The following is a 12,251-nucleotide window of genomic DNA, read 5'->3' as shown; positions in this document are numbered from 1 at the left end:
GCCAGCCAAAACTACCCTATTTTGTCTTTTCTAGGTTTTAAAAAATTAACATTGGTGTTAACATGGGCGTTCTGATCTACTTTAGCAATGGTGGAAACAGAACCAGACAGTGGCAGCCGATGGTGAATTAATATAAACTGCTTTCCACAGAATATTCATAGTGAAGCAAAAGTAGCAGTTACTGTTTATTCTGGATTATTTAATCCAGGGGTGTTGAACTCATTTGTTACGAAAAATGGATCTGACATAAATGGGGCTTTGTGGGGTCAGGCCATGCGTATCACAAAATGCAATGCCAGGTAGTGGAGATATAAACTTTATAAAGGATACAGACAAACATAATTAAAGATATCATTTTTTACTTATATTTTAAACATCCTTAAAACTCTTGCGATATTTTGTTTAAAATGGAAAGGTGAGGGAATAGTGGGATTTGGCAATGCAATTCCCAAAATAAAACATCACGAAAAAGCACAAGGATCACAGCAGAAACTAGAAATATAAACAAAGAAAATCAAATGTTCTAGGCTTAGGAAAACATGACATGGCTGGGCATTGCAAGCTTCTCCCCCTGCCCCAGGTCTATTCAGATTGGCAATGGCTCTTCAGTGTAATATCCCACTTTGGCTGTGGGTTCCCAGGTTAGAGTGCTCACTTGACCCCAGTCCTAAGGTCCATTCAGCAAAGACATGCTGGCTCAAAGCCTCAACCCTTTATTTGCAAAGTCACACAACTCCAGCAAGGAACAGCTTCTACCTGGCCATATAAATGCTGAAAAGTGAAACTGAGCTCCACTCCATTAAAATACATTGCAGCACAGACAAAGCTGCAAAGATAGACTACTCCCAGAGACCTTAATGGAAAGTCCATTCTGCATTTTCTTTGCGACTTTGCAAACTCAGAATTGCTTCCTGCTTCAGCCTGCAAAGACAAGGAAGAAGGAGCTGGGAATTTTTGCAACCTAAGAGCTTCAAAGGGTAAGGACAGGAGGGAGGAGAAAAGAGCCATGTGGGCCTGACTAAAGCACTGAAAGACTGGTTCTGGCCCATGGGATGGACATTTTACACCCCTGATTTAATCTATTTGGTTATAATATTTATATAACTGCTTTCCTCCAAGAACATCCCAGGACCCAAGGTGGAATCTCCAGTAAAATGGTACAATCTTGCATATGAAGGTGTTAAAGGAATATATGCTGCAAGATGTGACAATTATTAGGCATGAAGCATAATTAAATTCTCATACTACATACAGCCGTGGTACTTAGTTGCATAGTTGGAGCACTGGTGCTAGAGCTGGTAACACCATTTTTCCTTTCTAAGGGTCAGAAAAAACATGATGCAGGAAGTCCATCACATGATCTTTACAAACTTTTTAAAAACATTTGTCAGGGGTGTCAAACTTATTTGTAATGAGGGCTGGATCAGACATAAATGGGACTTTGTCAGGCTAGCCCATTTAGGTCATAAAATGTAATGCCAGGTAGTAAAAATCTGAAGTTTTCTAAACTGTATAAAGAACATAGACAAACATGATTAAAGATAATCTACCAGTTCCTGAGTAAGAATGAAGTTGGTGTGTCCTCACCACAAGGCCCCAGGTGTAGAGGTGTCCACACAGGCAGACTGGTGAGCCAACACAGCAGCACTAGGCTGATGCCGTGCTACCTGGAGTGCAGAGCAGACCCTTTCCCCAACCGGTTCTCACGGTTAATGCTCTGAGCCAGCCTAGGACCCACAAGAAAACATGAAATGGCTGGGAATTGCAGGCTTCCCGCCCCTCCCCCCCCTTCTAGCATGGCAGTGGCTCCCCAGAGTCTCAGGTTGAAGTCTTTCATATAAACCATAGCCTGATCCTTTTAACTGGAGGTACCAGGGATAAAAACTGGGATTCTATGCATGCCAAGAAGAGGTTCTTCAGCTGAGTCACAATCCCCTCCCCCAATCTAAAGTCAACATGAATGAGACCAGGAAAAAAGGGAGGTGGAGCCAGTTACATTCAGGAGAGCCAAGGCAGAAGAAGCCTACCCCTCCCCCCGCAAATAAAATAGAAACATGCGCCCCCTATAGCATGGCAAAGTACAGAGGGAAGGGGACAGCAGAGCCAGTTGCACCTGGGAGAGTCAAGAAACCCCGGAAAAAAAGAAAAAAAATACACACACACACACACCCCACTGTAGCAAGACAAAGCATGAAGGAGGTGGTAGGGAGGTGCACCCAGTTGCACCCAGGAGAGTCAAGGCAGAAGCAGCCCAGCAAAAAAAGAAAAATAAACATACAACCCACTGTAGCAAGACAAAGCACTGAGGAGGGAAGGGGAGATGGAGCCAGCTGCACAGGGGAAAGCCAAGGCAGAAGAAGCCCAGCAATCAATCAATCAATACACCCACTATATCAAGGCAAAACATGGAGGAGGGGAAGGGAGGCAAAGCCAGCTGCACCTGGGAGACTCAAGCAGAAGCAACCCAGCACAGAAAAAAGAACCAGCTGCACTGGGGAAAGCAAAGGCATATTGAGCCCAGCTTATGGGCTGTAATAACGCCCTGGGCAGGCCAGTTCTGGCCCACATGCCAGATATTTGACACCCTTGTTCTACATAGAACCTTGTGTGGGCATGGAGGTAAAGTAAGTTGAACACTTATTCTCTCAGCACTATTAGCTGTTGAAAGGAAAAAGACAGGCACCTGGTTTTGCACCCCCCCCCCCTTCTGCACCACTAACAACATGGAAGGAGATCAGTCTGATGGGTCAAATCTTGTGGAGTGGAAGAGACAGATGTTTCTTCTCTCCCACCTCAATACCCTTGATTCAAAGTGGAGCCCAATGTAACAACTATTGCCCTTTAAAAAGGAAGGACCAGCATGAAATTTGATTTGGGCTTCAATCCTTCATTTTCAAAATTGTTGAACCAATGCTCTGAATTCTAAATAATGTAAAATGACACACTAATTTGGGTTAATCTAAAATGTTAGAATGATTGGATTTATGGCTTTTAAACATCTCTTTATCGTTTATGGAGAAAGCTAAGGGATATAGGCAGAAGGTACTAGAAGGTCCCGACAAAAGACTGCCATACTTTCCACCGACACTATGTATAGAGTATGAGTTAACCTCTAAAACTGAGCTATAGTACATTCATCATAGGGCCTAGCAACTATGCTACCTACTGGGAGCCAGAAGTTCTGCTGTGACTGTATGCAATATGCATTATGTCTACTCTTACCAAACACAGGCCTCTGCATATAACCATCTTCATGTACTTGAAGGGTTGCCATATACTCGTTGGTGAGGAGGAGGAGATTGGATTTATACCCCTCCCTTCACTCAGAGCGGCTTACAATCTCCTTCCTTTCCTCTCCCCACAACAGACAACCTGTGAGGTAGGTGGGGCTGAGAGAACTCTCAGAGAACTGCTCTTGAGAGAATAGCTCTGCGAGAACTATGGCTGACCCAAGGTCACCCAGTGACTGCATGTGGAGGAGTGGGGAATTGAACCAGGTTTCCCTGATCAGAGTCTGGGCATTTAACCACTGCAAACCATAATAAAGGGATCCCGCAGTGTGAATACCAGTCAGGAAAGAAAAACCACCGGAGAGTAAAGCCATCAAACAATTATTCAAATATTCAAAATTGGCATAGAACCATTCATATATGTATTTGTTATATTATTCACAATGGCTCGCAGCAAAACCTAAGCACAATATATACTGAAGCACAATAGCATTTAAAGGCTTGGTACATGTAAAATAACAAGAATCCCAAACAGCACAATTTTCAATAAACAGTTCACAAAATAATTTTCCAGGTAAAACAGAGGGACAAAAACTATAAAAACCCCCCCATTTCTAGTCAAATTGTAGGTGTTCCAGTTACCAAGTCCCTCTGGAAGAAATTCACAAGCTGCACAAATCTCAATAAGAAGTTCACAAAACAATTTTCCAAGTAACCAAAGGCGCCAAACTATACAAAAATCCTTCTAATCACACACTGTATGTCTTCTGGTTGTCAAGTGCCCCTGGAAAAAGAGACATGTGTCTGGATTCTAAACACGTTTTGTTTCCTTTATCAATCACTTCATGATTGGAACTTCAAAATAGAAATATAAACCAAAATACAGACATTTCAATAGTCAAGCTATACAGAATCGTGATTTGTATATACCAGGAGTGGCTAAATTGAGGCTCAGGAGCCACATGTGGCTCTTTTACATATATTGTGTGGTTCTTGAAGCCCCCACCACCTTGATGGCCAGCATGGAGAAGGCATTTGTCTCTTTAAATCACTTCTCCAAGCCAAGTAAGCCAGCAGATTGGAGAATGCATTTAATTTAAGGTTGATTCCTTTCTACCTCTCCCTCCCACCCCATCTATTTTCCTTCCTTCTTTCCGGCTCTGAAACATCTGATGTTCATGTCTTGCAGCTCTGAAACATCTGACATTTATTCTGTGTGGCTCTTACATTGAGCAAGTTTGGCCACCCCTGGTATATACATAAACAGCCAACCTTACCCCTAAATTTTTGTAAGTTGTATCACAGCACCAGCTTCAATCCTCAAGGTATAATGGCTTCTCCTAAAGATGACTCACCCATACCCCTTATATCACACACTCAAATAAAGTATTTCCAAATTTAAGTAGACAGACACCTTTTAAATGAGTGGTGAAAAATCTAATGCGAAATTAAAATCAAAAGGTATATAAGATTTTAACCTAAAAATCAGCTCAGTCTCCTTCTGAAGTAATATCCGTTGTGTAATATCAATTTTGAAGTAATAAGCCATTGTGCTTCAGTAAAAAAAAAGAGTATATGTTGTGCTTGGCTCTTGCTGCAAGCCATTGTGAATAATACAACAAATACATATATGATTGCTTGTATGTACATTTTGAATATTTGAATAAGTGTTTGACGGTTCCACTTAACCACTACACCAAACTGTTGTTTTTGGTGGCCCCAGAAGGTCAGACCAGAACCAATGGGTTGAAATTAAATCAAAAGAGTTTTCAGCTGAACATTTGGAGAAACTTCCTGACAGTTAGAGTGGTTCCTCAGTGGAACAGGCTTCCTCATGAGGTGGTGGGCTCTCCTTTGGAAGTTTTTTAACGGGAGGCTAGACGGCCACCTGACAACAATGCTGGTTGTGTGAACTTAGGCAGATCATGAGAGGAAGGGCAGGAAGGGTTGCGTCAGTGCTTAGTTCTTGTGGCACATTCTTACATGCCCAGGGGAATGCTGATCACCTTTTTGGAGTCAGGAAGCAATTTCTCCAGGCCAGTTTGGCCAGGGATCCTGGAGGGTTTTTTGGACATCTTTTAGGCATGGAACAGGGGTAACTGGGGGAAAATTGGGGGGGGGGTGTATTTGTGAATTTCCTGCATTGTGCAGGGGGTTGGACTAGATGACCCTGGAGGTGCCTTCCAACTCTATGATCTATACAGTAAACTACAGAACATGTTTTTCATATGCCCGTATTATAAGGTGGCATGTAAGGAGATCACCACCCTGCTGATTGAAAGAAAATGGGCCTTCCAGAAAAAAGCTAAACTTCAATTTTTCTATCTGATAGATACCCCAAGATTACCAAGCAGCGATATTTAGGTTACAGAAATTACATGGTAGTTAGACAGTAGGTGGTTATAGTAACTAGATATTAGACAAAATTTTAAACTGTTTTTTAATGTTTTAAGTATTTTGGAACCTTGCATATTTGTATTTTCTGCTATAATAATAAACAAACAAGGTCCAGCTGTTTCTACAGCTGATATGAATGTGGGCATTTCGGCTCTTTTGCTGAGATTGCATGAGTAACCACATGATACTTGTTTGGCTACATATTTTGAGAGACTTCTCTTTTTCTCAAACACACACACACATTTGTTATCCCAGATAAAACAAGCCATTGGAATTCATTGTCTTACCGATACAACTGACGATGACAAAGCTGGAAGAGAAAATGACATTGAATTGGTCAAGAATTTCCATTGAAGCCAAGCTCCACTTTATTTTTGTCTTTCCCACTATTGTAGAAATTAGGGTTTGTAGAATCTTTCGGGCTCAAGTGCTGTGTTCTACTGGAGAAAGTTTTTCTTCCAGACGTTTTGTTCTCAGCTCCGGAGAACATCCTCAGTGGCGTTGCAGCCAGAGCAGACGCTCTGACCTTCTTGGCTGCTGTGCACTCAATGCACAGCAGCCAAGAAGGTCAGAGCGCCTCCGGCTGCAACGCCACTGAGGATGTTCTCCGCAGCTGAGAACGAAACGTCTGGAAGAAAAACTTTCTCTAGCAGAACACGGCACTTGAGCCCGAAAGATTCTACAAACCCTAATGATGTTACCAGCCGTGAAAACCTGAAATCTTTGATATTGTAGAAATGTAAGCATTAATCTGTTTCTATAGGACTTTCTAAAGATTTAAACAATAAATTATAATGGGGTTTAATAATGCTTACAATTACTAGGCATGTAATTTTTATACCCAAAGTTATCAAAATGACATAGCAATGGCTTGGATCCACCAAACATGGGAGGGATGTCCATTTGTGGAGCAGGACTTCCTTGCCTCCCTGGTCACAGCAGCCTAAAATATCCTCCCCAAAATGCTGCTCTGGGGGAAAGAGGACCGCAGAAGCAGGAGGGGGATCTGTAAAAATTGCACCTCCTTTCTGCTACAAAAAAAATCCTCTTCACAATCACAGTAGCTCGTAATGCATTGTTTAAGAAAAACAGGTTGCTTACCTGTAATTGATGATCTCTGAGTGATCATCTGTACATTCACACCTACAGGATACAGTGTGCCTGCGCTGATCCCAATCAGTAACTTCAAAGCCTAGATAGAAAGGATTTTCGCTCCCTTTCCAATATCACGCACAGTATCCACCACGCATGCTCGCTGGGATGGGCATGAGGATCCCACCAGTTCCTTCTGACCACTGAAAGTATCTCCAAGGAGGACTTACACCAGTGGGAAATGAGGGGTGGTGGTGTGAATGCAGAGATGACCATTCAAAGATCATCAGTTACAGGTTAGCAGCCTGTTGATCTTCTTCATGATCTCTGTGCATCACACCTATGGGACAACTGCAAGCAAAAGCAATAGAAGCCTACCTGGAGGAGGGTGCTGTAGGGTCTCAGGAACACACTGCTTGCAATATTGCTCAGCCCACAGATGTCCTTGGTGTATGATAAATGACCAGAGCATAATGTTTCACGAACCTGTGAAGTGTTGCCCAGGTTGTGGTTCTGCTGATATCAGGTAGAGTGCTTAAGGAGTGCTGTAGAGGCTTTTTCACCAGGAGGTAACACAACCTGATGGTTTCTATAATCCATCTAGATAGTCACTGGGAAGCGATTTTATTTCCCAAGGGCTTGGCGGCACAGGACATAAACAAGGTGGAAAAACCCTTGGGACAAATGTAAGAGGGTGGGAAACCAGTGTTGTCTTGGCCACCACAGGGTTTCTCTTATTATCTTGTTCACTACTCTAGTGATGAGCGGTAGTGGCGGAAACAAGAAGAGATGCTGGTGATGTAAAGTAGATTGGTTCCCATTCTGGAGCAAAATGCAAGGCATTTTGTGATGTGTTTTATGGCAAAGACATTGGCAGCTGGTTGACCCTACATCTGGAATAGGGGTTGTATGTATTTCCAGTTCAGTTCCCATTTGTGCAGTGAGGTACCCCCTCTGCTCAGGAAGTTTGAAGTGACATTTTGAGTTCCAGGGAGATGGGAAGCCACTAGAAACACATTCAAGGAGAGGCGATCTTCCCAAATATCCAGAGTGAGAAAATAAAGTTGTTTGGAGATTGTGCCCCCTTGCTTGTTCAGATACTAAAGGGCAGTTGTGTTGTCTGTCTGGACAGACATCACCCGACCTTTCACAAAGTGTTGAAAGGACTGGAGGGCATTTCTGATAGCTAGCAGTTCCAGGTACTTGATATGCTGGGAGATAAAGTGAAGTTCCTAAGGAGCACCTACACAGAGACCATTGAGATGTGCTCCCCAGCTCCCAAAAGAGGTGTCTGTTGTGACTGTCCATGATGGAGAAGGAAGGTGAAATAGGGCACCTTCCAGCAGATACATACTGTCATCCAACCATGTGAGGGACTCCAGAACATGGGAGTGGAGTCATAGTTGTACAGATTGGGGATGAAGCAGAGGCTTGAAGACCTGCACAGACCATAGTTGTAGGGGTCACATGCAAAGATGGGCAAATACACTGTGGATGCCATAAGTCCCAGAAGATGTTGGATCTGGAGGCCAGAGATGTCCTCTTGGGAGCAGATGAGACCAATCAGCGAGACAACAGTCCCTGTTCTCTGTAGTGGAAGGAAAGCCTTGCAGAGACGGGAGTCCAGGATTGCTTCAATAAATTGAACCTAAGTTAATGGGGTTGAGTTCAGGCTTTTGTGATTGACCTGCAGACTCAAGTCCTGGAGGAGAGACATTGTGATGCGCTGGTGTTGCAGGAGGGTCTATTCAGAATCTACTACAACCAGCCAATCGTCTATGTAGGGGAAGATCTTTATCCCCTGAAGACAGGGATGGGCTGCTATGACCACCATTGTTTTGGTGAAGATGTGTGGAGTAGCAAAGATGCAGAAAGGCAGCACCTTGTACTGAAAATGGAGGTTCCTGATGGTGAAGTGGAGGTAAGGCCTGAAACGAGAATGTATGGTTAGGTGGAAATACGCACCCTGAAGATCTAGCATGGTCATCCATGCTCCCTCCCAGAGAAGAGGAAGGATATTGTGGAGAGATTTCATCCTGAACTTTTTGTACACAATGAACTTGTTCAGGGCCCTGAAGTCCATTATAGGGTGGTGGCTGAAGTCAGGGTCTTAGAAAGCACATCTAGTGAATGCTTGGCTGCATCCACTTGGTGATTGATGAGCAGCATACCCTCTTTTTGGATAAGTCGGGCTTCTTGGCACTTGTCTTCAGGCAGAGATGTCATCATGTCTGCAAGTTGCTTCCAGAGTTGGAAGATTTAATGCCCAAAGCACCTGCTGAATAAAACTTGTGACCGAGGGAGTCCAGTTTCTTGCCTTCCTTGTCAGGCTGTGTAGAATGTGTACACTTTCCTCTTGAGGATGAGGTAACTACCATCAAAGTAGGTTTCAGGTGTGACAATAGGAATTGGGTGTCTGTTTCCTGGATTTTATAAATATGATCTATCTGTCGCAAGGAAACCAGGGAGGAAGCTGCTTTGGGCCTTGGTGGCTTATAGGAGGACTGAGGTCATGGGTAGAGCTACTGGTGTTGGTGCATCTCTCTATGATATCAAAAACAGTGCCAGTCATTGACAGCTGAGAGGGCAAAAGTATGTGCCATCCATTTCCCAAAGTCCCCATAAGCCTGGAGGCCTTCTGAGGGTGCGATGGGCAATTCCTTTGTCACCTTCTGGGTCAAGGTGGTATGGCGTTAAGAGTCTGGAAGCTTAGATCAATCATCACAGGAGTCGTGGTCAGAATGGCTTGAAGAAGCTTCCTCATTCCAGGATGGGTCAAGCCTGTAGCGAAGCTTTCGATCCTGCCACCTGTGGCCAGGGTTTCTGAGTTGTAGTCTGTTTCTGAGAGTGATCATTCAGAGAGTGTTTTGGAGCTGAAGGTTCTGATGTCAAGCTGGGGTCTCTGTTCTGATAGGAGGCTACCAAGTTTCCCAGTCTGGTGGGTGGCGTTGGAGCCAGGGGAAGGCTGAGGGCATGGGGTATGCCCCACAGAGGTACTGACACTGGCGTTGATCCCACTGCGCAGGAGAAGGAGGTGGGTGAGGCGGATGCCAATCTCAAGGAACTACCTGAATGAGAAGAGCAAAATCAGAAGGCGAAAGCAGTTTGGTTGGACCCAGGTTCTGGAGCCAGTTGAGTTGGTGGGCTGCTCTCAGTACCAAAGGAAAAGGAGTGAGATGTCTGATAGGTTAGGTTGATTTTGGAATCTGACAGGCAGGTCATTGGAGTTGATGGTTTCAGCTGCATAGCTGTCCATATTGGTGATTCAAGGAATTGAATCAGGGGCCAGAGGTGGTTCCAGGGAGTCTCGAGGTGAGGGTGGTTTCTCAGGTCGATGGCAGGGGGGGTCTTAGATTTTTCTGAGTCCCTCTTGTGACTCTTTTCCTTGTCTCATTTGTGCTCTTTTCCTTCCCTGTGTTTTCTAGCAGGAGTTGAGGCGTCTGAATCAGACGTCGGGATTGGGCATTTCAGCACTGATTGCTTGGCGTCGGACTGAGCTACAACCACCAAGGTAGAGGTCAACGTTGCTGGAGTCAACATTGAGGTGTGTCCCAAGTCATCTTGGGAGGAGGTCATTTGGATGCAGAGGGACGGTGGCTCAGTGGTAGAGCATCTGCTTGGTAAGCAGAAGGTCCCAGGTTCAATCCCTGGCATCTCCAAAAAAGGGTCCAGGCAAAGAGGTGTGAAAAACCTCAGCTTGAGACCCTGGAGAGCCGCTGCCAGTCTGAGCAGACAATACTGACTTTGATGGACCAAATGTCTGATTCAGTATAAGGCAGCTTCATATGTTCATATTAGGGGAGGGACGGTGGCTCAGTGGTAGAGCATCTGCTTGGGAAGCAGAAGGTCCCAGGTTCAATCCCTGGCATCTCCAAAAAAGGGTCCAGGCAAATAGGTGTGAAAAGCCTCAGCCTGAGACCCTGGAGAGCCGCTGCCAGTCTGAGAAGACAATACTGACTTTGATGGACCGAGGGTCTGATTCAGTAGAAGGCAGCTTCATGTGTCCATAAGTCCAGACAGAGCTGATTCTAAGAGGGCTATGCAGCTGAGACGCCTGGTTTTTGCGAGTCTGCTTAGAGAATTTATGGTTACAAGAAATCATGTGGTGGGATTCATGTGGTAGAAAAGAATCACTAACCCTCCAATTTTTCTCCAGGTGTCCGACAGAAGATGGAGAGAGAAGAATTCCCTGAAGAGATTTGACAAAAATCGAAGAAAAGGAAACATGAAGTATATACTGACCAAGAAAAGCTAGAGAGGTCCTATCTGCACAGTTGCCAGAAAGGAACTGGCGGGATCCTCGTGCCCCTGTGGTGGGACCCCTGTGCATGATACTGGGAGAAGCAAGAAAATCCTTTTTATCTAGGCTTGGAAGTTACCGACTGGGATCAGCACAGGCTCACTATATCCCATAGGTGTGATGCATAGAGACAACAAAGAAAATGCTCCTATGTTTCATTTCTCCACAAATAGTTTAGCTGTAGGATAATTCTCCATATATTACTCTTTTAAATCCTATGTGCAAAATGCTTCCATTTCTTTAACTTCATGCAGGCTTCCAAGCACTATGTGCTGGATCCGTTTAGAACTGAGATTTTCCCAGTGTGCCTCACTGGAGCTACAGCATGATTGCCAGTGCAAATGTCTATTCAATTAGATACTAAGCTCCATGGGAACAGGGCGTGGATGGATAGACTGGACATATATTTAGATATGGGGTCCCCAGTGTGGTGCTCATAAAGCGCCATGGCACCCATCAGCACCTTTTCTGCTGGGGCCACCAAGTGTGCTAAGCCAGGGAGGGCTTTTGCCAATAAGGGCTACTGATTGGCTGTGCAGATTTTTTAAAAAGTTGCTTCAACAGCAGCTGCCGTTATAGCACGAGGATCTTCACCGTGCGACTGAAAATATGCTGGTTTTATGCAAGAAAGAAAGTATTCTTGAACAATAGGTTCATCCTATTAAACAGGGCTTCTTACTAACATGCTGAAGAGTTACTGTTAAGGGTTATGCAGAACCTTACTCGCTGACAGTTTGTGGTTGGCTCCACCTCTTGTGGCAGCCATTTTGTGGCTAGTTTCACCTCCCGCAGCAGCCATTTGCAGTTGTGTCTACCTAAGTCCTAAGTCAGAATTCCAAAAGTGCTCACAAGCTCAAAACAGTTGGCGTCCTCAGCATAGATGTATTTTTTTTTAATAATCTATTAATGACAATAATGCTGAAGTATGTATTCCAGCCAACATAGCCTTTTATACGGCCTCCTCTAAAACTGAGCATACACTGACTGCAACCTTAAATAGTACTTAACAGAACAAAGTTTTTGCAATGAAAAAAAGTTTGCAAAATGAAGCTAGATTCTATCAATTCTTTTAAAAATGGCATTTAAGTGGAATCTCCTCTTTACTGCAGTTTTTACTCATGCACAAAAGCAATTAAGCAAATTGCTACAGGTGACTAAATGAAGCACTACACACATACCTAATCATTTTATTTATTTATTTATTTATGTATTTGGGATTTATATCCCGCCCT

At 44.1% G+C, this 12,251-nt stretch overlaps 1 protein-coding gene across 1 annotated transcript in view; it reads right to left on the bottom strand.

The window, feature by feature from the left end:
* The window catches only part of TBCD (tubulin folding cofactor D), a 275,953-nt gene that overhangs the window by 73,768 nt on the left and 189,934 nt on the right, over positions 1 to 12,251 (bottom strand). Inside the window, exon 22 of the mRNA XM_060253390.1 lies at positions 5,915 to 5,937. Within this exon, the coding sequence (XP_060109373.1) occupies positions 5,915 to 5,937 (23 nt within the window). The remainder of the gene's footprint in view (positions 1 to 5,914; positions 5,938 to 12,251) is intronic.

This window comes from Heteronotia binoei, chromosome 13 (assembly GCF_032191835.1).
Source record: "Heteronotia binoei isolate CCM8104 ecotype False Entrance Well chromosome 13, APGP_CSIRO_Hbin_v1, whole genome shotgun sequence".
Lineage (NCBI taxonomy): Eukaryota > Metazoa > Chordata > Lepidosauria > Squamata > Gekkonidae > Heteronotia > Heteronotia binoei.
The sequence above is the reverse complement of the archived record's forward strand: the minus strand, read 5'-3'. Positions and strand labels throughout refer to the sequence as shown.